Here is a 25,427-nt window from a genome sequence, read left to right as displayed (position 1 = left end):
TGTAAATTTTTTCTGAACCCTTTCAAGTTTCACAACATCTTTCCGACAGGAAGGAGACCAGAATTGCACGCACTATTCCAACAGTGGCCTAACCAATGTCCTATACAGCCGCAACATGATCTCCCAACTCCTGTACTCAATATTCTGACCAATAAAAGAAAGCATACCAAATGCCTTCTTCACTATCCTAGCTACCTGCTATTTGTATGATATCAAGAATTGTGAAGAGTATTAAAAGTTATGACAATGCGACTTTCACTGGCTGTGTATATTGCTTTATGATGACGAGGGTAACTTTGTTTCCCTAAAGTATATGCTGAAAGCTCGCTTTCCTTTTCATTTTTGGAACATTTCAAAGATTTCCAATGTAATTAAATGGCCCATTGGTTCAGTATCTCGTCAATACTGGAGGTAGAATGGAAGATACAAGAGGAGTGGAGGGTGAGCTGGATAGGAAAGACATGGCTGTGGGTGAGGGATGAGCCACAGAGGGCCATGCTATAATCATGTTATGAACTGTCCCAGTAGATACTGATGTCTCATAAATGGAGGCAGCCTTCTAACTTCATCAACACAGTATGGCCAGCTTCCAGTGCCTTGGTGGGCCTGGAATTTCATTCCGTGGAACTCCATGAAATACAATTACTGTGCTGGGCATTGTAAAACAAAGCCCTTTGTTTCTTTTCAATATGTTTAGCCCATTTTAAAAAAATAGCATTCGATCAAATTTGAATTTACAGGAGATAATCTGAATAGGCTTCATGGTGTCAATTCAACTGGTCAGCTCGATTTGTCTCTGATTTCTAAATTTAAATGTTGGTTGGCTTCCTGGTTGGGTGCTGTTTAAATCAGTAGAACTGATACCTGATATTGGCCGCAGTCTCCTTAGTGATGCAGAAGACCTTTTCAGTTCCGCTAAAAACTTGAGTAAATCTTCGTCACTTAGCCTGTCGCCTTCCTGAAAACAACACAAAAGAAAACTCAACCCAAGCCCATCAGAAACTTGTTAAACAGGGTCATTAAAAATATTATGCGTATTTAATTCCAAAGATTTTACTTAATAAAAATATGAACTTTGTCTTAAACACTCACAAGCCCACAGTTCCTGTATTTGTTTTGTCTTCACTTCTCATTCATTTGGAGTTTGAATCAGAGAAATAATGGACTTTTATTTCCACCCAAAGATTATCAAAGGGACTGATTTTAAATTTGAAAGTCAGTCCCTTACAAAAGAAATGTCACCAGTTCTAAGCTCTGCCTATTTTGTGATGACTAATAATTATTAATAAATTTTACTGCTATATGTTATTTATTGAACTTACTTAATCAAATTGCAAAACATTATGAGGCAGATGAGTTCAAGGAACTCGAATGACAAACCACAACTGGAAATGAAGTTGTGTCCAGTCAGTTGCATGAATTACCAAAGATTTCCTGTGAATGTACAACTATCGGTGCTTTCAGGAAAGGCAAGAGGTGTTAAATGAAATATTTTTATTTAGTTTTGATTTGATTAATGTCTCTTTGAATCAGCATACGTAAGTGAACAGAATATCTGCTGGGGTTTCTCAGGATCTCCAAGTGCCCTCAGTCAATCAACAGAAAAAAAACAGTAAAATGGTGTAACAGGCCCAGGAAAATTACCGTGAGAAAGTTTAACAGTAACCTAAACCAGAATCGTTTTAATATCTCTTTCACAAGTCAAAAATGATGGTTGTTATAGTAGTTTCAGATAAATAGTTCAAACAACATGTAATTAATTCTATTTATATCTATGCTGTAGGCTTCTAAGACTCTGAGACTGAGTTCCTCCCTAAAGTCTGAATCTAGGGAACACAGGCAAGTCTTTTTGAGAAAAGAATCACTCAGTTATTTACATGTTAGCATCATTTAGAATAACTTGGTGGAAAGGCATCTCCCACAAAGTAGGTAACTATATTACATGTCTGTTACTTATCTGCTTGTAAATTACATAAAGTTAATTTGCTTATAATACTTAAACCAAAACCTTTTGTGATGTTCCATCACTTTGAAAGCATGTTGAAATATCTTTTGGAACCTTGGAATAAGTCCAGCAACTACTTGAAAGATTTGGTATTTGCTTCCCAGGCATGATATCAAGTGTTTGGCAAGCTATCAAGACAAAGAGAGATGCTTTGTGGGTAATATGCAGTTCCTTAATCCTGGACATCAAAGTCTCATAGCCCAAGTGACTTGGCTTATTTCTATTCTTGCTGGTTAGTCTTGGCTGTATTCTGTGGGCTGGAGGCTATAATGCACCAGTACCTCACCTCTGTTTTAAATTAGATGTATGTAGACATTTGCAAATTAATAGCATCTTGGGTTTTACTTTTACATGTGGTCTGAGGTGCCATGACAGATATCTGTGTTAATCAAAAATACCAAAACCATAAACACACCTGCTCTAAGTAACTCTCTATATTCATTACTTTTTTTGTAGTACAGAAACGTCATTATAACTAGACAATGCTGAAAAATACCTGTTTGAAGAAATTATTGATGGTAATTGTGGCTGCTTTGAAACTGGACAGATTATACTGATCCTCCAGAAAAGCTGACCTCTCAGAAAGTCTTCTTTGTTGTGTGAAAACTTTCTTGTCTCCACTGTTTCCTTTACCTTATCAGGGAATCACAAAAAAAGTTACTTCAGTCAACAAAAAGTTTGTAACACTCTTAAGAGAACAACAAAAGTTGAAATTCTGCTGCAGTGAGAATTTAGTTTTATTATGTTACCATTGATGTTTTCAACCTCCACTGAATCCCTGTCTGATGCTGTCGAGACCACGTTCATGATGTTTATGTAAGCCCAGGCAAACGGCATACGGTATTTCCCCAATCGCTGGCAAAAGTTCTCTGCTTGAGATTTCAGTTTCTCAATCTTGTCTTTATTCTGGGAAAGTAATAAAACATATGCTTTAGGCATGGTAAGCTAAAAGGAACACATTAATGATTTCCGAGGAATATTAAAATGCGAGTAGGCCATTTAGCTTTTTCAAATCAGTTGCACTATTCAATGTCCTTTGTTACAACAAGTGAATGTGTGTCTAAACTCCTTCATTGGTTTAAAATATTTGAGTATCCTGAGTCACAGAGTCATACAGGATGGAAATGGACCCTTTGGTCCAATCCATCCATGCCGACCAGAGATCCCAATCTGATCTAGTCCCCTTTGCCAAAATTTGGCCCATATCCCTTTAAACCCTTTCTTCCTACTCATGTGCCCATCCAGATGCCTTTTAAATGCTGCAATTGTACCAGCCTCCACTGCTTCCTCTGTCAGCTCATACCATACATGCACCTTCCTCTGCATGAAAAAGTTACCCCTCAGGTCCTTTTTAAAATCTTTCCCTTCTCACCTTAAACCTATGCCCTCTAGTTTTGGACTCACCCATCCTCGGAAAAAGACCTGCGCTATTCACCTTATCCACACTCCTCATGATATTACAAACCTGTATAAGGTCATCCCTCAGCCTCTGATGCTCCAGGGAAAACAGCCCCAGTGTATTCAGCCTCTCCCTATTGCTCAAACCCTTCAGTACAGTCATCATCTTTGTAAATCTTTCGTGAACCCTTTCAAGTTTCACATCTTTTTTACAGATTAGCAAGAGTCTTAGATCACATTTCATCTGCATCTTAACATTCTACATGCTTTAGTACAACTACATAACAAAAATCTATTGAGCACAATGTTGAAAGCTCCAATTGATTCAATAACCACCATTTTTGAGACAAATATTATGAAGACATATGACATTAAATGAAATGCATCAACATTGATAGGATACATGTTGAATGAAAGGAGAAAATAGGGAGATAACCACATATTTTTAAGTTGTTGCATTGGGCTGTGCTCACAAATCTGTGCCTCAACCCCTCTGTTTATGCAAAGAAGTGTGAATGTAGTCACAAGACAAGATGATACTAATGTTGAGGAGACAGTAAACTATAAGACAGATGGAGGAGGAGACAGGATAGCGAAGAAGTGTTAGCAATTGGTAGGCGGGTAGAGAATGCTGCTCCATGCAGAGAAATGGATTTAATTAATTTACATAAAAAGCAATGTATTTTAAATTTTCTGCTTCTTTTCGCTTGCACTAACATGTTCAATGTGTACAGAATTGGTTGAACTAGTATACAAGATTAGGGAATTTGAAATGGAATTGAGTTTTGCTGAAGCCCACTTTTGTACTATTTTCTGCAATTGTTATCATTAGTTTAAGTTTTAATTCATTGGATCAAGCATTGCCTACAAATTGGCCACAACTCCATTGCAGGAATCCACCGAGTACACTGATTCAGGATGACTCTTCAAGTTGTGCTGATCTCCTTATGTTAGAACATAGAACATTCCAGTGCAGTGCAGGCCCTTCAGCCCTCGATGTTGGGCCAACCTGTGAAACTGATCTGAAGCCCATCTAACCTATACTATTCCATTATCATCCACATATTTATCCAATGACTATTTAAATGCTCTTAAAGTTGGCGAGTCTACCACTGCTGCAGGAAGGATGTTCCGCGCCCTTACTTCTCTCCACGTAAAGAACCTACCTCTGACATCTGTCCTATATCTATTACCCCTCAGTTTAAAGCTATGTTCCCTTGTGCTAGCCATCACCATCCAAGGAAAGCGGTTCTCATTGTCCACCCTATCTAATCCTCTTATCATCTTGTATGTCTGTATTAAGTCACCTCTCAACCTTCTTCTCTCTAATGAAAACAGCCACAAGTCCCTCAAGCATTCCTCATAAGATCTTCCCTCCTTACCAGGCATTTATCCTGGTAAATCTCCTCTGAACTCTTTCCAATGCTTCCACATCCTTCTTACAATGGGACAACCAGAACTGTACGTAAAACTCTTAAGTACAGTTGCACCAGAGTTTTGTACAGCTGCAACACGACCTCATGGCTTCAAAACAGAATCCCTCTACCGATAAAAACTAACACACTGTCCACCTTCTTAACAATCCTATCAACCTAGGTGGCAACTTTCAGGGATCTATGCACATGGACATCGGAGATCTCTCTGCTCATCTACACTACCAAGCATCTTACCATTAGCCCAGTACTCTATATTCCTGTTGCTTCTTCCAAAGTGAATCACCTCACACTCTTCCACATTAAACTCCATTTGCCACCTCTCAGCCCAACTCTGCAGCTTATCTATGTCCCTCTGTAACCAGCAATATCTTTCTGCACTGTCCACAACTCCACAGACCTTAGTGTCATCCACAAATTTACTAATCCATCCTTCTACATCTTCATCAAGGTCATTTATAAAAATGACAAACAGCAGTGGCCCCAAAACAGATCCTTGTGGCATACCATTAGTTACTGAACTCCAGGATGAACGTTTCCTATCAACCACCACCTTCTGTCTTCTTTCAGCTAGCCAATTTCTGATCCAAAACATTAAATCACCCTCAAACCCATGCCTCTGTACTTTCTGCGATAGCCTACTGTGGGGAAACTTATCAAATGCCTTAATGAAATCTATATATACCACATCAACCGCTTTACCCTCATCCACTTGTTTGGTCACCTTCTCAAAGAACTCAATAAGATTTGTGAGGCACGACCTACCCTTCACAAAATCATGTTGACTATCCCTAATCAACTTATTCCTTTCTAGATGATTATAAATCCTATCTGTTACAACCTTTTCCAACACTTTACCCCAACTGAAGTGAGGCTCACTGGTCTATAATTTCCAGGGTTGTCTCAACCCCCATTCTTGAACAAGGGGACAACATTTGGTATCCTCCCAGTCTTCTGGCACTATTCCTGTAGACAAGGTCGACATAAAGATCAAAGCCAAAGGCTCGGCAACCTCCTCCCTGGCTTTCCAGAGAATCCCAGGATAAATCCCATCTGGCCCAGGGGCCTTATCTATTTTCACACTTTCCAGAAATGTTGACTGATACGAGTGGGGACGTTTTAAAATATTTCTCATATGAAAAATGCATAACCTAAGAAACGGATTTACACATAAATATAAACTCATAAAAGTTCCAATAAAAGGTTAAGGAGTGGACACCCTTATTCAAAAGTGATAAAAACATTTTCATCTGCGTTAATAAAACGGCACCAGGTCACCACTCATGCGTATGCGGAGAAATACTTTTTAATGGAAGGGAAGCAAAATGAATAATTAAGTTCTATTACATTCTCTTTTAGCTCTTTGAAGATTACACCTTTGGAAACCTCTTTCATCAGAAACTTTAACTTGACCAGTAGAGTTTCAAGCACATTTTAATCTACAGTTCACCAGTTGCATGAGCTGAAACGCATAATAAAGGTAGCCACAATCCTTCTTAAGTGTAGGAGATCCTGTAGTTTCCTCAGTCCAGAGAGGAGGAGGAAAACCACTTTTTCATCGAAATAGGTGAGTCTCTTGTGGTTAACAGGGATATAGTTTATTTCCATGTTCCAGGTTACATCAATACAATAGACATTGCTGCAGAGACTTTGAGGAGGACACAGTGTTGAGTCTCACTCCTTTGAGATCCTAAGCTGTTCTGCTCACAAGTTCATATATCATCACAATTATAGGGAGTGGTGCTTATAGCAGTCCTAGGGCTGGGGGAGTCCAGAACTAGAGGGCATAGGTTTAGGGCGAGAGGGGAAAGATATAAAAGAGACCTAAGGGGCAATGTTTTCACACAGAGGGTGGTACGTGTATGGAATGAGCTGCCAGAGGAAGTGGTGGAGGGTGGTACAATTGCAACATTTAAGAGGCATTTGGATGGGTATCTGAATAGGAAGGGTTTGGATGGATATGGGCAGGTGCTGCAGGTGGGACTAGATTGGGTTGGGATGTCTGGTCGGCATGGACGGGTTGGACTGAAGGGTCTGTTTCCATACTGTACATCTCTATGACTCTGTGACCCTATGACTAACTCTTTTAGACCCATCTACAACAATTGTTGTACAATTTCCTGATTGCCCCCAGACGAAGGGTTCAGAGTTGTAAATATAGAGGCAATTCATATAAATGCAAAGAGGCCACGAAACAGATTGAATTTTGCATGCAGTTCAGGACAGTTCATTATATAAATTTCGGAGTGCTGTTCCTTCACCAGGTAGCAGTGCTCCGAAAGCTAGTGCTTCCAAATAAACCTGTTGGACTGTAACCTAGTGTTGTATGATTTTGAACTTTATCCACCCCAGTCCAACACCAGCACCTCCACATCATTATATAAATAATAGAGAATGTACTTCTGACCGACAGCATCATACAAAAGGACCATCCAAAAGGTCCAAAGGCTTGAGGAATTTACTGGGAGGGAAACGGATAGAGTAACCATCTATCTTGAATACCTCCCCCTCAGATTTCTACGGTGCTCCAAAGACACTGCTCTATACACTCAGTAAGAAGGAATGTAGCATGACAGCAAATGGTCTTTGCTGCATCACTACATTTCCCATATGTTGGCCTTGTCCACTGAATAGGAAAAAGTGGGGACTGCAGATGCTGGAGATCAGAGCTGAAAAATGTGTTGCTGGAAAAGCGCAACAGGTCAGGCAGCATCCAAGGAGCAGGAGAATCGACGTTTCAGGATTCCTGAAGAAGGGCTTATGCCCGAAACATCGATTCTCCTGTTCCTTGGATGCTGCCTGACCTGCTGCGCTTTTCCAGCAATACATTTTTTCAGCTTGTCCACTGAATATTTACCATAGTAATAAAGAATTAAAATCTGCATTGAAGATTTAGGATTATGATACATTCATCCATGCACACCTTCCATGAGTAAATCTGCGACTGATAGCTAACGGGAAACCTTGACTTGGATTTTAATTTTTATTTTACTATATTGATTGAGTCACATATACTCAAGTATCAAAGTACAGGAGTGTGTAACCTTAATGGAAATTGTACATTAACAAGTAAGCATTCAGAGAAAAATATGAAAATATGATTTACTTTGGCAGACTCCGATTCTTTCATGACAATATATGGTTCAGCACATTCTGCAATATCTCCCTGCTGAAGGACTTTCTCAATCTAAAAGAAAACAAACAGGTGGGAAGCAAATAGTAAAGGCACAAGTGTTTTATTGTAAGAATTCATTTGACAAGTACCTTCTTAAGTAACATACAAATTTCTTTTTGGATTATATCTTTATCTTTCTCTTCAATTTAAATAATTACTATTTTCAACAAAACAATGAGCTGTGGATGCTGAAAATCTGAAACAAAAACAGAAACTGCTGGAGAAACTCAGCAGGTTTAGCAGCATGTGTAGAGAGAGAAACAGAGCTAACATTTCAACTCCATGGTCAGCCTTCTTCACAACACTTCTTCTAAAGAAGAAGTTCACTGAACTCAAAACATTAATTTTGATTTCTCTCCATAGATGCTGCCAGACCTGCTGAGTTTTTCCAGCAATTTCTGTTTTTTAATTATCTTTAATAGATTGTTTAAAAGATTAAAATCAACACACAGAGTCAAAGCACAGAGCTGACTTTTTAAACGATAAATTAGCCAAGCGTCAATTTTGGTGACTTTCATGGAAGGTTTCTCTTTATGACTCATGAGTTTTCTCACAATATCTTCCCAAATTTACTTCATTATCCCCGCACCATTCCCCAAGATACACCATTCATCATATTCTCCCACTTGCCACAGGCAGAAGTACTCACCATTCTTCCAATGACCTTGGATTCCTGGCAGTGGTACCATCTTTAATGCCCAGCTCTGCACCCTCTCAAATATTAGAGGTCTCTAGCTGCCGTGCACAATTCTTATTAATTACCCCAGACATCTCAGAATTGACACCTCGCTTTGCTCACAGGGCCCTAATGCCTAAAGGGACATGTGTGGTCACTGCCAATGGAGCATGCCTCGAGATGTTGGTGACTGGTGTCCAAGATGGAGACCCAGAAGAACAAGCAGTGAGTTGTCAGGTTACTGCTCCGACTTTCTTGTCAGGAAGTATTACTGCTTAGTTTCTATCTGGTCGGTGGGGGAATGGGAAATTGCTTATCAATGAGGTGATATGACATTGTAATAGGCCTCCCCCTGATCACTAGGAATTAGCTGTTCAACACTTGGTTAGAGTTGCCTTGGTTGTTGATGTCAGGAATCTCCTTACTGCAATTCTCCTAAATTTCCCACCATTGTCCATACTGATCAACAGCTGGGAAAATTCAGCCCACAGTTGTGATGAAAGGCATGACCTGAAACGTTCACTCTCTTCCGTACACAGAGGCTGTCCTTTCCACCGATCCCTTCCAACATTTTCTGTTTTATCTCTATACTTTTGACTTAAACTCAATTTTGACAACTTTGCCCTGAACAAAGAAAGTCTAGGAATTGGCAGGGACCACCAAAAATCTGAAGGGGTCGCTCAAGAAGAACTTCCTGCCATATCCTGCATAATGGATGGCAAGGTGGCTCAATAGACAGCATTGTGGCTCAGTGGTTAGCACTGCTGCCTAACAGAACCAGGAAACCGGGTTCGAGTCCAGCCCCAAGCAACTGTCTATGTAGGTTCCTTCTAGGTGCTCCAGTTTCCTCCCACAATCCAAAGATGTGCAAGTTAGGTGAATTGGCCATGCTAAATTGTCCGTAGCGTTCAGGGACGTTTAGGTTAGGTGCATTAGTCAGGGGGAAATGTAGAGTAATTGGGCAGGGGAATGGGTCAGGGAGGGCTACTCTTTGGAGGGTCGGTGTGGACTTGTTAGACCAAATGGCCTATTTCCGCACTGTCGGGATTCTATGATTCTATGAATTCCAGGAGGAAATCCTAGTCATAGTCTCTAGAGTAGTCAAGCAAACTATTTAGTTAGCACACTCAAATTAATATAAGCAGTTCACCTTAATGACCAGGTAGATGTCTGGAGAAGGGTAGGTGATGGAGAAGATGGCTGACCTACTCAGACTGGATGGCGCCATTTGATTCGTGTGAGAACGAAGAAAGGCTTTGATCTGGTCAGTGTTCAAATCACAGTAGAAATTTTCGGAAATCTTAAAGAGAAAAGACATCAACTTTCAGTGAAGAAATAGTACCGAATAAAATTACCGCAATTTTTGATAGATTCAGTGTTGCGGAACCAAGCTGGATCCAATAAGATGTGTTTTGTCAGGATATAAAGGAAAGCAATGGACAAGGAGGCCTGGTTTCAGGTCCCACCTGCCCCGAAGATGTGACATCATATGTCTGAACCGGTTGATTAAACTAACTAGAAATGAATGCCAGAAGATATGAAAGGTTGGATGATTGACTTCAGCAGAAAGAAAGATGCCCAATTCTCTCAGTTGTAATGTGGAGACTAAAGTAACATTGCTTCCTTCTCTGACCAACTCAAATTTTGTTCCCCCTTTCAAAGATACGCTGAGCAATAGTTCCACATTGATCAGCAATCCTCTGAAGTTTCAGCTATGTGGAGCAAGGAGCCTGGGTGATAATTATTTCAGGATAATCATCAAAACAAAACGTCAAAGCTAAGTTTTCAATGTATTTGACACAGCGTCTTTCCTTGATACAATTCTTGCCTCAGATCCAAAAGGGATACTTCATACTTCAGCACGTAATCCAGACTGTCACTTCAATTCAGTCCTGAGGAAGGGTCACTGGATCTGGAACGTTAACTCTGATTTCTCTTCACAGATGCTGCCAGACCTGCTGAGCTTTTCCAGCCATTTCTGTTTTTGTTTCAATTCATTAGTTCGCTCTATTAATTCCCAGCATTGCTGTTATTTATTGCCTATCTCTAACAATCCTTGAAAAAGTAACAATATGCTATCTTCATGCCTGAAGAAGGGCTCATGCCCGAAACGTTGATTCTCCTGCTCCTTGGCTGCTGCCTGACCTGCTGCGCTTTTCCAGCAACACATTTTCAGCAACATGCTATCTTCAGTCATGATACACTCACATCAGCTCTGTGACATACTGGGCCATGCCGATGGGCAGAGAAGCATCAAATATATGGGGTATGGAGTCACATGTAGTGCAGACAAGGCATGAATGGCAGATTTCCCTGCTGAATGAACATGAGAGAACCAAACACATTGGTGCAATGACATGGTCACCATTATTCATACTAGTTTGTTTTATTAATTGCATTTTTTTAAAACGACTTATTTGAATTCTTCAGGATTTATACTCATTCCTACAGATCACTGGAATGACTTTCCCAATTACTCATACAATAAAATTACCACACTGCCACTATCTCCCTCTACTGGGGGAATCAGATCATTGCAGCCGGAATCTTTCAGATGAGATGGGTTGTTGAGCACAAGTATGCTTGTTGGTTAATGTTGTGGTGTAAGCAGTGATTTATGTAGTATTTTTAAAAATTTTTTTGTGTAAGTTTGGGCCCTGGTTTTTGAGTTCATAACTGGTGGGGTTGTGTGTGTATGGAGTTAATAAGTAACTTGTAAGTATATCTGTGCTGACACCACCATAATTGACGTTATACATGTAGAGGGATCTGGGATGATTTGAGATCTGGGGAGCAGTGGGATCTGGGGTGTAGGGGGAACTGGGTTGCAGAGATAGCTTGGGTGCAGGGGAGCTTGGGTGTAGAGAGAGTTTGGATGCAGAGGGAGCTCGGGTGGTTGAGCCCATGAGCCACAACAGGTCAGGGTGCAAATACAGCATGGAATCAGGAAGGATCATGGGATACCACCTTTAATAATGAGAATGACTGAAGATAAAATTAAGAATGTTATTCTTCAGTTCTAGAGGGCATTGGTGAGACCACACCTCCAAAACAGAGGATAGTTTGGGTCTTCCTTAAAATAATTAAGGAAGGATGTAAATACATTGGAGGCAGTTTGGAGGAGGTCCACAAAATTTGAATGGATGAGGTGACTTATGATGAAAGGTTGGACAGACTGGGCCTGCTTTCACTGGGGTTTGGAAGGGTGAAGTGTATATGACCCACCCACAAGAGGAAACATTCTTTTTCAAGGATGCAGAAAGGATGTTTCCTCTTGTGGGTGGGTCCAGAACAGGGAGGCTCTGTGTTTAAATTAGGGGTTGCTCTTTTGGGACAGAGATGGAGAGATTTTGTTTCCTCTCAGAAGGTTGTGAGACTTTGGGACACTCTACCTCAGGAGGCAGTGGAGGTGGGGCCAGTGAATATTTTGGATACAACAGAGTACTGGGGATATATTCTTATTGGGCAGAGGAATCAAACGTTATTGGGGAAGGATGAGAATGTAGAATTCGAAGCACAACCAAATCAGATGTGATGTTATTGAATGGTAGAGCACGCTTGAGGGGCCGAATGGCATACCTTTGCTCCTGGCCCCTGTCCCAAGGGCCCTGTCCTGTTCTCCTATGTGCGTCCTGGTTCACTCATAACCCAATGCAATGGTTGTGAACACTGTGCAGTGACTGGAACGCGGTCAGTCAGGGGGAACCTCTGACTCTGAGTTCTCTGATTGAGGCTGTTAATCTGGTGCAATGAGGGAGCCCTGGCTGACAGATACAAACAGGGGTTCAGGGGTTCTGCTCACTCTGAACTGGGTCAGTGTCCAGTCAACATGGCTGTGTGCATGGGAAATTATGTCTCACAAACTTGATTGAGTTTTTTGAAGAAGTAACAAAGAGGATTGACGAGGGCAGAGCTGTAGACCTGATGTACGTGGACTTCAGTATGGTGTTTGACAAGGTTTCCCATGGGAGACTGGATAGCATGATGAGATCTCATGGAATACAGGGAGAACTAGCCATTTGGATACAGAACTGGCTCAAAGGTAGATTTCAGTCTGGAGGCCTGTGACCAGTGCAGTGGCACAAGAATCGGTGCTGAGTCCACTGCTTTTCGTCCATAAGAGGTATAGTTAGTAAGTTTGCAGATGACACCAAAATTGGAGGTGCAGTGGACAGCGAAGAGGGTTACCTCACAGTACATCAGGATCTGGACCAGATGGTCCAATAGGCTGAGGAGTGCGGATGGAGTTTAATTCAGATAAATGCGAGGTGCTGCATTTTGGGAAAGCAAATCTTAGCAGGACTTGTACACTTAATGGAGGCTTACTGAACAAAGAGACCTTGGGAGTGTAGGTTCATAGCTCCTTGAAAGTGGAGTTGCAGGCAGATAGGATAGTGAAGGTGGTGTTTGGTATGCTTTCAGTTATTGGTCAGAGAACTGAATACAGGAGGTGTGAGGTCATGTTGCGGTTGTACAGGACATTGGTTAGGCCACTTTTGGAATATTGCGTGCAATTCTGGTCTCCTTCCTTTTGGAAGGAAATTGTGAAAATTGAAAGGGTTCAGAAAAGATTTACAAGGATGTTGTCAGGGTTGGAGAACTTGAGCTATAGGGAGAGGCTAAACAGGCTGATGCTGTTTTCCCTGGAGTGTCAGAGGCTGAGGGGTGACCTTATAGAGGTTTATAAAATCATGAGGGGCATGGATTGGGTAAATAGACAAGGTATTTTCCCTGGGGTGGGGGAGTCCAAACTAGTGGGGCATAGGTTTAGGGTGAGAGGGGAAAGATATAAAAGAGACCTAACAGGCAGCTTTTTCATACAGAGGGTGGTATGTGTATGGAATGAGCTGCCACAAGACGTGGTGGAGGGTGATACAATTGCAACATTTAAAAGGCATTTGGAAGGGTATATGAATAGGAAGGGTTTGGAGGGATATGGGCCGGGTGCTGGCAGGTGGGACTAGATCGGGTTGGGATATCTGGTCAGCATGGACGGGCTGGACTGAAGGGTCTGTTTCTGAGCTGTACATCTCTATGAGTATGTGACTCTAAAGATCTGGATGAAGGAATTGAGGGCATTGTTGCTAAGTTTGCATATAGCACAGTTAGGTGGAGGGACATGTAGTGTTGAGGCAGCAGAGAGATTGCAGAAGGACTTGGAAAGAATGGGAGAGTGAGCAAAGAAGTGGCAGATGGAATAGAGTGTGTGTGAAAGTGTGCATTTGGTAGTAAGAATAGAGGCATAGACTATTTTCTAAACAGGGAAGGATTCTGAAGCATCAAAATGACTTGGAGTCTGAGTTCAGGATTGCTGGTAATGTTGGAATTCATTTCAAGAAGGTTAGAATACAAGAGCAGAGATGTACTGCTGAGGCTGTATAAGGCTCTGGTCATTCTGCATTTGGAATAGTGTAGTTTTGGGCCCGGTATCTAAGGAAGGATGTGCTGGAACTGGAAGGGTCCAGAGGAGGTTTATAAGAATGATCCCAGTGATAAAGGGCTTGTCATATCCGGAATGATTGAAGACTCTGGGTCTGTACCTAATGGGGTTTAAAAGGATGAAGGTGGATTTCATTGAAACTTACAGAATACTGAGTGGCCTGGATGGAATGGATGTGGGGAAGATGTTTCCACCAGTCGGAGATGAGGACAGCTTCAGAGTAAAGGGACAACCCTGAGATGAGGAAGAATTTCTTCAACTAGAGGGTGGTTAATCTGTGGAGGCCAAGTCTTTGAGTGTATTTAAGACTGAGCCAGATAGCTTCTTGATTGGTAAAGGGGTCAAAGGTTATGGGGAGAAAGCAGGAGAATGGGGTGGAGAAACACATCAGCCATGATTGAGTGGCAGAGCAGACCTGATGGGCTGAATGGTCTAATTCTGCTCCTTTATTTTATGGTCTTCAGCTTTATGGCAGAAGTATCACATTTTGTTTGATAATGCTATCACAAAGTGGTTGGAATTTTGAATGTAATTTTTAAAAATAAATCTTACATGAAACATGTGCATCACTGTCTAGAATATCATCTACTGAACATTGCTAATTGGCTTTAAGAAGGTTATGGTAAGTTGTCTTCTTGAACTACTGCAGTCAGTGTGGTAAAAGGCATATCCATAGTGCAGTTAGGGAGGAAGACCCAAAATTTTGATCCAGCAAAATAAGGCAAGATAAAACAGGAAATTCCAGTGTCTACAGGAGCTTATATTGCATCTGATCACAGACATGTGTAAATACTTCTTTTAGTGAGACTTTATTTAGTAAATCAAAGATTAAAAAAAACAAAATACAACCATTGCTTATTCATAAACTAGGCAAGATGTTTTTAGACATGGGTTGTTCAGCGTTTACTAATTCTGTGTTTTTCTTCAGTTTTTAGTTCAATTTCAGTTTCACTACAAATAAAACTGGAATGATTTTGTTCATAAATAAATAGTTTTTTAATTTAGAATGTTTGCATATTGATACTGGGGACATTAATGGAAAGATGGAACAATTAGTATTTTTACATTCGAAAGGTCAGTTTATGCTACAGCATACAGTATTCAAATAACCTTTATAAATAGTGTTTACATCTTCAAAATTACCTTTTTCTTCTCTTTTAAATCATACAAGGCTAAACTGGCAAAGAGTGGTTCCACTTCAATTTCAAACCTGTCAGGGAAAGGACAAGAGTATAAGTGAGAAATTTACAAGAAACAAGTTTTCACGAGTTTCAAACCAGCTGTGTTTAAGAAACATTCCTTCTACTTGTTATAACAAAACCTGATTATAACATCAACCTGCATTAAACCAAAAAAAAATCCATGAACATTTGCAGCTGTTGCTTTTAAGTAGAGTTCATTTTTGAATAGTTAAAGTACATTTTGCATTCACTAATTTCATTAAACAATCTTCTCAAATTCATATATGTCTAACTGCAACAATAATAATAATTGTTTATCTGAACTTGCAAATTATTTAGGGATACTAAATGAATACCACAGTAAACTGGAAAAGAATGTGTCATAATGTTGGAAACTATGGTAGATGGTCTTAATCATTGACAAAATAACATCAATAATACCAAAGGAGCACCATGTAAATATGCTAATATTTAAACCATGATACCATTCATTAGTTAATAAATTTTAAAAATACTGCAAATCGACAGCAAGTCAAGCAGAGGGCAAAATCTTATTGTTTTTTTTTCAGCTAATTCCGAGTGGTGTTGAGTTCATTTGGAGGGATTTCCATTCTGAGGTCTGAGAATGGGGGGGATGCTGTATCCTGAGGGGTTCTGCGGCATTATCCTTACTCTGAGCTGGTGCTCCTCAGGCTCTGCAGAACCCCTGTTGCTGCTCCTGGCTGTGTTCCTAGTCCTGGTCCTCCTAGATCTGTCCTCACCTTCTTAGGAAGGCAATGACAGTGACCAAGCAGCTGGGCGCAGGCTCGCGGTGCAAATGACCAACACTGCGAACGGATGGAATGATTGAGTTTCTTCAATCACAGAAGAGTGACCAGTGATGGAGTGTGCAGCCTGAGAGCTGAGCATATTTCTCTCCAGGGAGAGATGCTCCACCCTGAGAATGAGGGAAATGCCTCCATCCTTGCCCACCCACACACTCAGCCTGTGATGTAACATGGAGAAGGGGCTGTACCGGCTGCGTGACCACCTCATCATCATCTTACAGTCTCTGCAGGCCTCGGAGCCTCCTCCCATCCCAGTTCCACGTTGCACTCTCAGCTTCTTGGCATTCAGTAGAAACCCAGCCGGTACCCCTCCACTACTTTTGGTGGTGATGTCTGCACTGCCCGACATACCCCTCCCCCGTAGCCTACCCTGAATGATTGCGGAATGGAGCCTCAGTTCTAGATTTCCTCAGATCTCCGACTGCCCTCAGTGAGCAAACCCCCCTCCCCCCTTTCAGAGCAAGTTGTGGGTCCGACGACTGATGTCAAATGTCTTACTGATGTTGACAGAAAGCTGAATAATAATAAGTTGAGTTGGGGCATTAATAAGGCCTTTAATAAATAATAACCCCCTTTCCCTGATAACTCTCTGCTGCCTGGAAAGAAAATCATTACACTGTGTGTGAAAAGTATCAGCGCTGGAGTGAGATTCTCCTGCCATCAAGACGGGTCTTGCTAGATTTCTCAAAATTAAACAAAGAATTGCGCATGCTGGAAATCAGAAACTGCTGGGAAAACTCAGCAGGTCTGACAGCATCTGTGGAGAGAAATCAAAGTTAACACTTTGTTCAGCAACCCTTCTTCAGCTGTTCTCACTGTCTCTGGACTTATCTCACAGCATTCCAGCATCTACAGCACTTTACATTTTTTATTAATTTGCCTTTTGTTCCTACCATTAACTTGTACCAAAGAATTCCTCCAAATGACCCTGAATGTTTTTTGGAATTAGAACATTACTTTTATAACACGACAGTTATATTTTGCAAATCAGATAGATTTATAGTGAGCACATTAAAATATTTCATGTGAATGATAAAATGTGAACATTACTTTAAAGTGTGGCACTTTACATGGATCCTGTGGCCAATGTGCTCCTTTGGACAGTCAGGAATTGGCCGAATCTCCACAGCATCCTCCTAGCAACAGGAAAGAAGATGTCAAAAGCATGTTACATCAATTGCAATGAATTACTGTTTCCTCTAATGTTATCATGTGTCTAACTGAATTAAAATCATAGTGTCCATGAACATTGGGTGGCACGGTGGCTCAGTGGTTAGCACTGCTGCTTCACAGTGCCAGGGATCCGGGTTCAATTCCCGCCTCGGGCAACTGTCTGTGTGGAGTTTGCACATTCTCCCAGTGTGGAAACAGGCCCTTCAGCCCAACAAGTCCACACTGACCCTCCAAACAGCAACCAACCCAGACCCATTCCCCTACATTTATCCCTGACTAATGCACCTAATACTACGGGCAATTTAGCATGGCCAATTCACCTGACCTGCACATCTTTGGACTGTAGGAGGAAACCGGAGCAGACACTGGGAGAATGTGCAAACTCCCAGTGTCGGGAATTGAACCCAGGTCCCTGGCACTGTGAGGCAGCAGTGCTAACCACTGAGCCACCGTGCCGCCCGTAAAGAAGTACAATTGTTGATTAAAATGGTTACTACTTTCTTGAAAGAGAATTCTGAAATTTTAACAAAACAACTTTCTTTGATTTGCTAAAGAGAGAGTTTGTTTGCGTTGTATTCAACTGAAATAAGGAATAGAGTGTAAAAGTAATGTTACACCCCCACAAGTCATTGGTCAGACCGTATCTGGAGTATTGTATTCAGTTCTGGATACCTTCTGTAAGAAAGGATTTTAAAAAGAGTGCAGAAGAGATTTTCTAGGATGATACCAGGAATGAGGGAATTTAGATACAAGGAAAGATTAGAGAGACTGGGATTATTCTTCTTTGAGCAGAGAAGATTAAGAGGTGACTTTATTGAAATGTTCAAAATTATGTAGGAAGTCACATAACAGCAGGTTATAGTCCAACAGGTTTATTTGAAAACACAAGCTTTCAGAGTGCTGCCCCTTTGTCAGGTGAAGTTACCTGATGAAGAAGCAGCGCTCCGAAAGCTTGTGATTTCAAATAAACCTGTTGGACTATAACCTGCTGTTATGTGAGTTTTGAGTTTGTCCACTCCAGGCCAACATTGGCACCTCCACTGCAAAACTATGACCATTTCTGACAGGGTAAAAAAGATATTCTGTACCCAGTAGTTGGTATGTCAGTAACTCGGGGTCACAATATCAAGATTGTCAGCAAGAGAGCTCGGCGTGAGATGGGGAGAAACCTCCTTACTCAGAGAGTTGTTAGGATTTGCATTGCGGTGCCTGGGAGAGTGGTGCAGGCAGATTCTGCAGGTGGTTTCAAAATTTAGCTGGAGATTTATACAAAAGGGATAAATTTCAAAGGCTCGGGAGGTAGGGCTGGAGAGTGGGACTAGCTGGGTTCTTCTTTCAAGAGCTGGGATAGACACAATGGATCAAATGGCCTCCTTCTGCACTGCAGAAGTCTGTAGTTCTATGACAAACATTGACTATCATTTTAATATTGTTTAAATAAAGTATAAAATATTTATAACCTCATCTATTGGTGGATAGAGTGCAAATAATTCCATATGCCTGTTGGCTCTGCGTGTTTCTTCATTTTGTTTATCGAGTCCCTCTGGTGTGATGGGCTGAAGTATATTTTCTAAACGGGTATCTGGCTGCAAGCTGCGAAGGTCAAAGTCACAGGATGTCAACGTTGCCCTCCCTGGCTGATCACACAGAACCAGATGAGGTCTTGCATCATCCTGTAGAAAAAGGCACGACTGATTATCAGGCCACGGAAAGACACATAGACATATAATTGGCATGGTTACCAAATCTGAAGTGTTATTTCCAGCTTGCATTAACACAAATTCCATCTGTTTAAGCTGCTCCCACACTAAATGCAGGCTGACAGCAGTATGTTTAAACTAAGTTAATTGAAGTGCAAAGTTGTGACTGTCCTTTAAATCAGGATAATCACACTCCCAAGAGAAATCCTGAGAGTACAAAAAACAAGGAGTGTTGCAATGAAATAACTGTGCATTTACCTCTTGACTGACTGTATTGCCACTTTCTTCAGATTCAAACAACTGCTTTGGAAGAGTCTTGTACAGATCCCTCCTCGATTCAAGTCTGTTTGAACTCAGAGCCCCAATTTCTCCTTGGTTCCTGAACAACCAGGGTTACAGTTAACATCAACTTTTATCAACATAAGTGATTAAAGAGTCAATAATATTTCAAATGCTCCTGATTAACATTCATAACGCTTCCCACTTAAGGCTCAAAATTATTTTGTGAGATATTAGCAGCTATTTAACAAGAGAAAAGATGTGAGGACTTGCCAGAACTATGCGACTCATTTTGATGGGAGTACAATAGAAGTAGGGCAAATGTAGCTGTGAACGAGCCCCCTCAGGTTGTGAATTTAGTTTATGGGACTCAGGGATCACTTACGCCAAATAAAACCGCCAGTATAAGAGGGGACAGGGACTGGGGACTGAGATCCCTTAGGTTATGAGTGACCTTTCAGTCCTCATTAGGTATGGATAGTGCAAGAACATCGACCTGGCTGTGTGCCAAATGGTGGAAATGGGGAATATGAGGGGGTTGTGAATAGAACAGCACCTAGAGAAAATGTCAGAAAGAAACTATTAAAAAATTTCCCTGTCTGTAGGGAACCATTGAGATGAATGTGCTTCAGGCACACAGCTGAACAACACCAACCCCTCGATGCGTTTCTAATTCCAACTCTCCGACCCCACTCTGCCATCATCACCATGTGATAATTCATGCACTGGTATCTATGGTTGGTGGGTGCCTCATTCAGATAGAGATCGTCAAGGGCTCATGCACTTCTCCTCCTGCCTCCACATTACTCTTGGTGTTACTAGCTTGGGAAGTCCTGGTTGGGAATATTTTGGCACTTAATCCACAAACAGCACCTCATCTCCCTACAACCAGGAATGCTTGCATGCTTTTGAGCAATGTCAGGTTGAGTGTTTTGTTGTCTTGTTGATCTTTTCATGCATTTCTAAATTTTTTCCAATAGTTTTACTGTGTTCCAGGACACAGTTGGAGACTTAGGGCCAGACCATTCAGAGAGATGTTAGGAAGCACTTCCACACACACACAGGGTGGTGGGTGTTTGCAACTTGCTTCCACAAACAGCATTTGATTCTAGATAAATTGTAAATTTAAAATTTGAGAGAGATATTTTTTGTTAAGCAAAGGTATTAAGGGATATAGGCCAAAGGCAAGTATATGGAGTTAGGCCACAGATCTCACTGAATGTGGGTTGAATAACGTACTCCTGTTCCTGTTTGCCATGTACGTTTATGCTAAAGTATTAAAGATACTGGAAATCTAAGTTCAAACAGAACATGATGGAAAGGTTCATCTTATTCTCAGCTATCGAGTATTGACTGGTTCACAAATAAGAATCAAAAGTGTGGTGCTGGAAAAGCACAGCCGGTCAGGCAGCATCCAACAAGCAGGAGAGCCGATGTTTTGAGCATCAGCTCTTCATCAGGAATGACTCCAAGGAGTCGACTCTCCTGCTCCTCGGATGCTGCCTGACCTGCTGCGCTTTTCCAGCACCACACTCTCTGACTCTGATCTCCAGCATCTGCAGTCCTCACTTTCTCCTGGTTCACAAAATAATGCAATTTCAAAACTCAAGCAAGTTAATATTTCACATATTATCAAACAATTGTAACAATTCCAAGTGAGTTATGATTAACTTTACAATTTTCCAGTCAAATGTTTCTGTTTTATTTCATTACAGAATGGTTACATTACCTTCTGTCGACAATGAGCCAACCCTGAGTGTAGGTCTGGACACAGTCTCGTACAAGTGGATCTAAACCAACTCTGGAAATTAAAAGGTATGGTTAGTTCTAAGAAACTTTTCCAATTACACTTGATCTTACATGTTATCAATAAAACAAATTAAAACAAATGAAAAGAAAATGCTACAGCACAAATGACTCTTGAATTTATCAGAAGAGAAAGTTTTCTCTCGATCTATTTATAATGTGTCAGTTTGACTCATTCTCTTTTCCACAAATTAAAGTGTTGTGATCAAAAAATCCTGTTGAAAGCCTTCAGGACACAATTTAGGCTCACAGATGAGTACAACACTGACAGGTTCGGCACTGTCAGATAGCTTTGTGTGCTATCACTAGGAAACTGGGAAAACAGATGTGTTCGCCGGGATGGATATTAAGGCAAAAAAAATTAATTGTTTCTGAAATATCTTAGAGAAAGTAGCACCATATTACCCTTGCACCACCGTTATGCTGAAGCAGTTATCCCTCTCCCCATCACAGTAACTCTGCACCTTTGGCTGAACGCTCTAATTTTCCTGTTTTCATGGTGTTGTAGTGAGTAAATTATTGCTGTCATTTCTTGCAACTTCTATTAGGTTCTCCTAAATGTTTTGTCTTGGAATTTCCTTTCACTTCTCCTCTGCCAGTAATTTTACAGTTTCTGCTGAGCTAACCATCGATTAACAGCAGCAGAGTGGGAGGCAGCTGGGTAGTGTTCATCATTGAATAAATAATCCAGAGGCTAATGCCTCAGACACGTGTTTAAACACCACCCTGACAACTGGTGGAATTCAGACAATTAATTGATAGAATCTGGAATGGAAAGCTGGTTTCAGTTAAGAGCACTTTCTTCTTTTTTAATTCATGTGATGTGAGCTTTGCTGGCTCAATCAGTATTTACTGTCCATCCCTAGTTGCCCTTGAGAAGGTAGGGCGAGCTGCCTTACTGAACTGCTGCAGTCCATTTGGTGTCGATAGATACACAATACTGTTTAGGTAGGAACATCCAGGATTTGACACAACAACACTGAAGGAACAGTGATATACTTCCAGTTGAGATGGTGATTGGCTTCGGGAGAACCTTGCATATGGTGGTGTTCCCACGAATCTGTTGCCTTTGTCCTTCCAGATGTCAATGCTTTGAAAAATGCTGTCAGAGGAGTTTTGGTGAATTTCTGCTGTACATAGACATAGAACAGAGAATAGTACAGCACAGGGACCAGCCCTTCGGCCTACAAGATGAAGCCGAACGTGACATCAAATTAAACTAATTCCTTCTGTCTGTCCTTTGTCCAAATCCCTCCATTCCTTGCCATATGCTTAGCTGAAAATCCCTTAAACACCCGGATTGTATCGGCCTCCACCACCCCCTTGGCAGCGTGTTCCAGACTCCTACTGCTCTCGGTTTAAAAAAACCTGGCCCTTACATCTCCTCTGAACTTTCCTCCTCTCACATTAAATGCATGCTCTGTAGTGCTAGACATTTCAACCCTGGGAATAAGATTCTGACCATCAACTCTATCTGAGCATCTCATAATTTTATAGGCTTCTATCAAGTCTCCCCTCAGCGTCCACCGCTCAAGAGAAAACAACCAGAGTTTTTCTCTAGCCTCTCCTTATAGTTCATACCCTCTAATCCAAGCAGCATCCTGGTAAGCTTCTTCTGCACCCTATCCAAAACCTCCACATCCTTCCTGTAATGTGGTGACCAGAATTGAGCACAATACTCTAAGTGTGGCCTAACCAAAGTCTTATAAAGCTGCAACATGACATCGTTACTCTTGTACTCAATTCCCTGACCAATAAAGGCTAGCATGTCTTATGCCTTCTTTACTGCCCTATCTGCTTGAGTGGCTACTTTCAAGGAGCTATGGATTTGAACTCCAAGATCCCTCTGTACACCAATGCTATTCAGAGTTCTGCCATTAATTGTACACTTTTCTTTAACATTTGATCTCCCAAAGTGCAGCACATTACCCGGATTAAATCCCATCTGCCATTTTTCCTACCATTGATGCAACTGATCTATACGCTGCCACATTCATCTAAACACAGAAACAAGGAAGACAGGAACAGGAAGAGGCCGTTTGACCCTTCAAGCTTGCTCCACCATTCATCACGATCATGGCTGATTGTCCAACTCAGCCGCCTAAACCTGCTTTCTCTCCATAATCTTTGATCCCATTCACCCCAAAGCTGCCTCTTGTTGTTTTGGTATCAACTCCTTTCTTTGATAATGAATTCCCCAGGCTCCCCACTCTCTGAGGGAAGAAATGTCTCCTCATCTCCGTCCTAAATGGTCCTCCCTGAATCCTCAGACCGTGATCCCTGGCTCTGGACACACCCACCATTGGGAACATCCCCCATGCATTACCCTGTCTAGTCCTGTTAAAATTTTATAAGTCTCTATGAGTTCCTCCCTCATTTGTGTGAACTCCAGTGAAAACAATCCTAACCCAGTCAATCTCTCCTCATATGTCAGTCCACCCATCCCCAGCATCAGCCTGGGAAACCTTCACTGCACTCCCTCGAGAGCAAGAGCATCCTTCCTCAGTAAAGGAGACCAAAACTGCACACAATATTCTAGGTATGGCCTCACTACGGCCCTGTATAACTGCAACAACATCCCTGCTCCTCGAACCCTCTCACAATGAAAGCCAAACATACCATTCGCCTTCTTTATCACCTGCATGCTTACCTTCAGTGCCTGGTGCACAAGGACACCCAGATACTGTTGCACACTCCCCTCTCCCAATGTACAGCCATTCAGGTAGGAATCTGCCACATTGTTTTTGCTTCCAAAGTGAGTAACCTCACATTTATCCAAATGATCCCGCATCCGCCAATGATTTGCCCACTCACCGAACCTGTCCAGATCATGCTGAAGGATCTCTGCATCCTCATCACAGTTCACCCTCCAACCCAACTTGGGATCATCTGCAAATTTTGAGATGTTATATTTTTCCCTCATCCAAATCATTAAGATATACTGTGAATAGCTTGGGTCCCAGCATTGATCCCTGTGACACCCCACTAGTCACTGCCTGCCAATTTCAAAGGACCCATTAATTCCTACAGTCTGTTTCCTCTCTGCCAACCAGTTTCCTATCCATCTCAATACACTGCCCCCAATCCCATGCACTTTAATGTTGCACAATAATCTCTTTTGCGGGACTCTGTCAAATATACCACATCGACTGGCTGCCCCTCGTCAACTCCACTAGTGATATCTTCATAGAATTCCAATAGTTGTGCCAAGCACGATTTCCCCTTCATAAATCCATGCTGACTCTGCCTGATCCTGCCACTTCTTTCTAAATGGTGCGGTATAAAGTCCATGATGACGGATTCAGGAATTTCCCCATTACTGATGTTAGACTTGGTCTATAACTCCTTAGTTTATAACTCCTTAGTTTCTCTCTACCTTCCTTTTTAAATATTGGGGTAACATTAGCTACCCTCCAATCTGCAGGCACTCTTCCAGAGTCTATAGAATCCTGGAAGATGACCCTTCGAGCCTGCTCCACCATTCAATAAGATCATGGCTGATTTTCTCATGGACTCAGCTCCACTTACCTGTCCTCTCACCGTATGCCTTAAGTCCTTTATTTTTCAAAAAAAAATCTACCTTAGCTTTAAAAGTGTTTACTGAAGCAGTGTCAACTACTTCCTGGGGCTAGGAATTCCAAAGATTAACAACATAGATAATCTCAGCGTATAATGGGACCTTGACACGAGCTTGGGCTAAGGAGTTGCAGATGGAGCTTAATTTAGATAAATGTGAGGTGTTACATTTTGGAAAGGCAAATTGGGGCAGGACTTATACACTTAATGATAAGGCCCTGGGGAGTGTTGCTGAACAAAAAGAGCTTAGGGTGCAGGTTTATAGTTCCTTGAAAGTAGTGTCGCAGGCAGACACGGTGATGAAGAATGTCTTTGGCACACTTGCCTTCATCAGTCAGTCCATCAAATATAGTAGTTGGGATATCATGTTGCGCTGTACAGAACATTGGTGAAGCCAGATTTAGAATACTGTTTTTATTTCTGGCCTCCCTGCTGTAGGAATAATGTTGCGAAACTTGAAAGGATTCAGGAAAGATTTACAAGAATGTTAAAAAAGCAAATTACTGCGGATGCTGGAAAACTTGAAACCAGTAGAGATAATGCTGGAAAATCTCAACAGAGTTGAAAAATGTGGTGCTGGAAAAACACAGCAGGCCAGGCAGCATCCGAGGAACAGGAGAATCGACGCTTCGGGCATAAGCCCTTCTCCAGGAATGAGGCTGGTGTGCCAAGCAGGCTGAGATAAAAGGTATGGTGGAGGGAATTTGGGGGAGGGGTGCTGGGAATACGATAGGTGGAAGGAGGTGAGGGTGATAGGT

At 41.6% G+C, this 25,427-nt stretch overlaps 1 protein-coding gene across 5 annotated transcripts in view; it reads right to left on the bottom strand.

The window, feature by feature from the left end:
* dock8 (dedicator of cytokinesis 8) overlaps window positions 1-25,427 on the bottom strand; it is a 300,402-nt gene that overhangs the window by 174,006 nt on the left and 100,969 nt on the right. For all 5 annotated transcript variants that reach the window (XM_043718191.1, XM_043718205.1, XM_043718201.1 and 2 more), the window contains 10 exons: window positions 21,017-21,088; window positions 19,267-19,387; window positions 18,769-18,981; window positions 17,186-17,271; window positions 15,271-15,337; window positions 9,838-9,987; window positions 7,943-8,023; window positions 2,755-2,911; window positions 2,502-2,638; window positions 865-958 (listed from right to left, as the gene is read on the bottom strand). In XM_043718191.1, coding sequence (XP_043574126.1) covers window positions 865-958; window positions 2,502-2,638; window positions 2,755-2,911; window positions 7,943-8,023; window positions 9,838-9,987; window positions 15,271-15,337; window positions 17,186-17,271; window positions 18,769-18,981; window positions 19,267-19,387; window positions 21,017-21,088 — 1,178 coding nt within the window. The remainder of the gene's footprint in view (window positions 1-864; window positions 959-2,501; window positions 2,639-2,754; window positions 2,912-7,942; window positions 8,024-9,837; window positions 9,988-15,270; window positions 15,338-17,185; window positions 17,272-18,768; window positions 18,982-19,266; window positions 19,388-21,016; window positions 21,089-25,427) is intronic.

The sequence above is a fragment of the Chiloscyllium plagiosum genome, chromosome 2 (assembly GCF_004010195.1).
Source record: "Chiloscyllium plagiosum isolate BGI_BamShark_2017 chromosome 2, ASM401019v2, whole genome shotgun sequence".
NCBI lineage: Eukaryota > Metazoa > Chordata > Chondrichthyes > Orectolobiformes > Hemiscylliidae > Chiloscyllium > Chiloscyllium plagiosum.
Note: the sequence above shows the minus strand (reverse complement) of the source record. Positions and strands in the feature narration are given on the sequence as shown.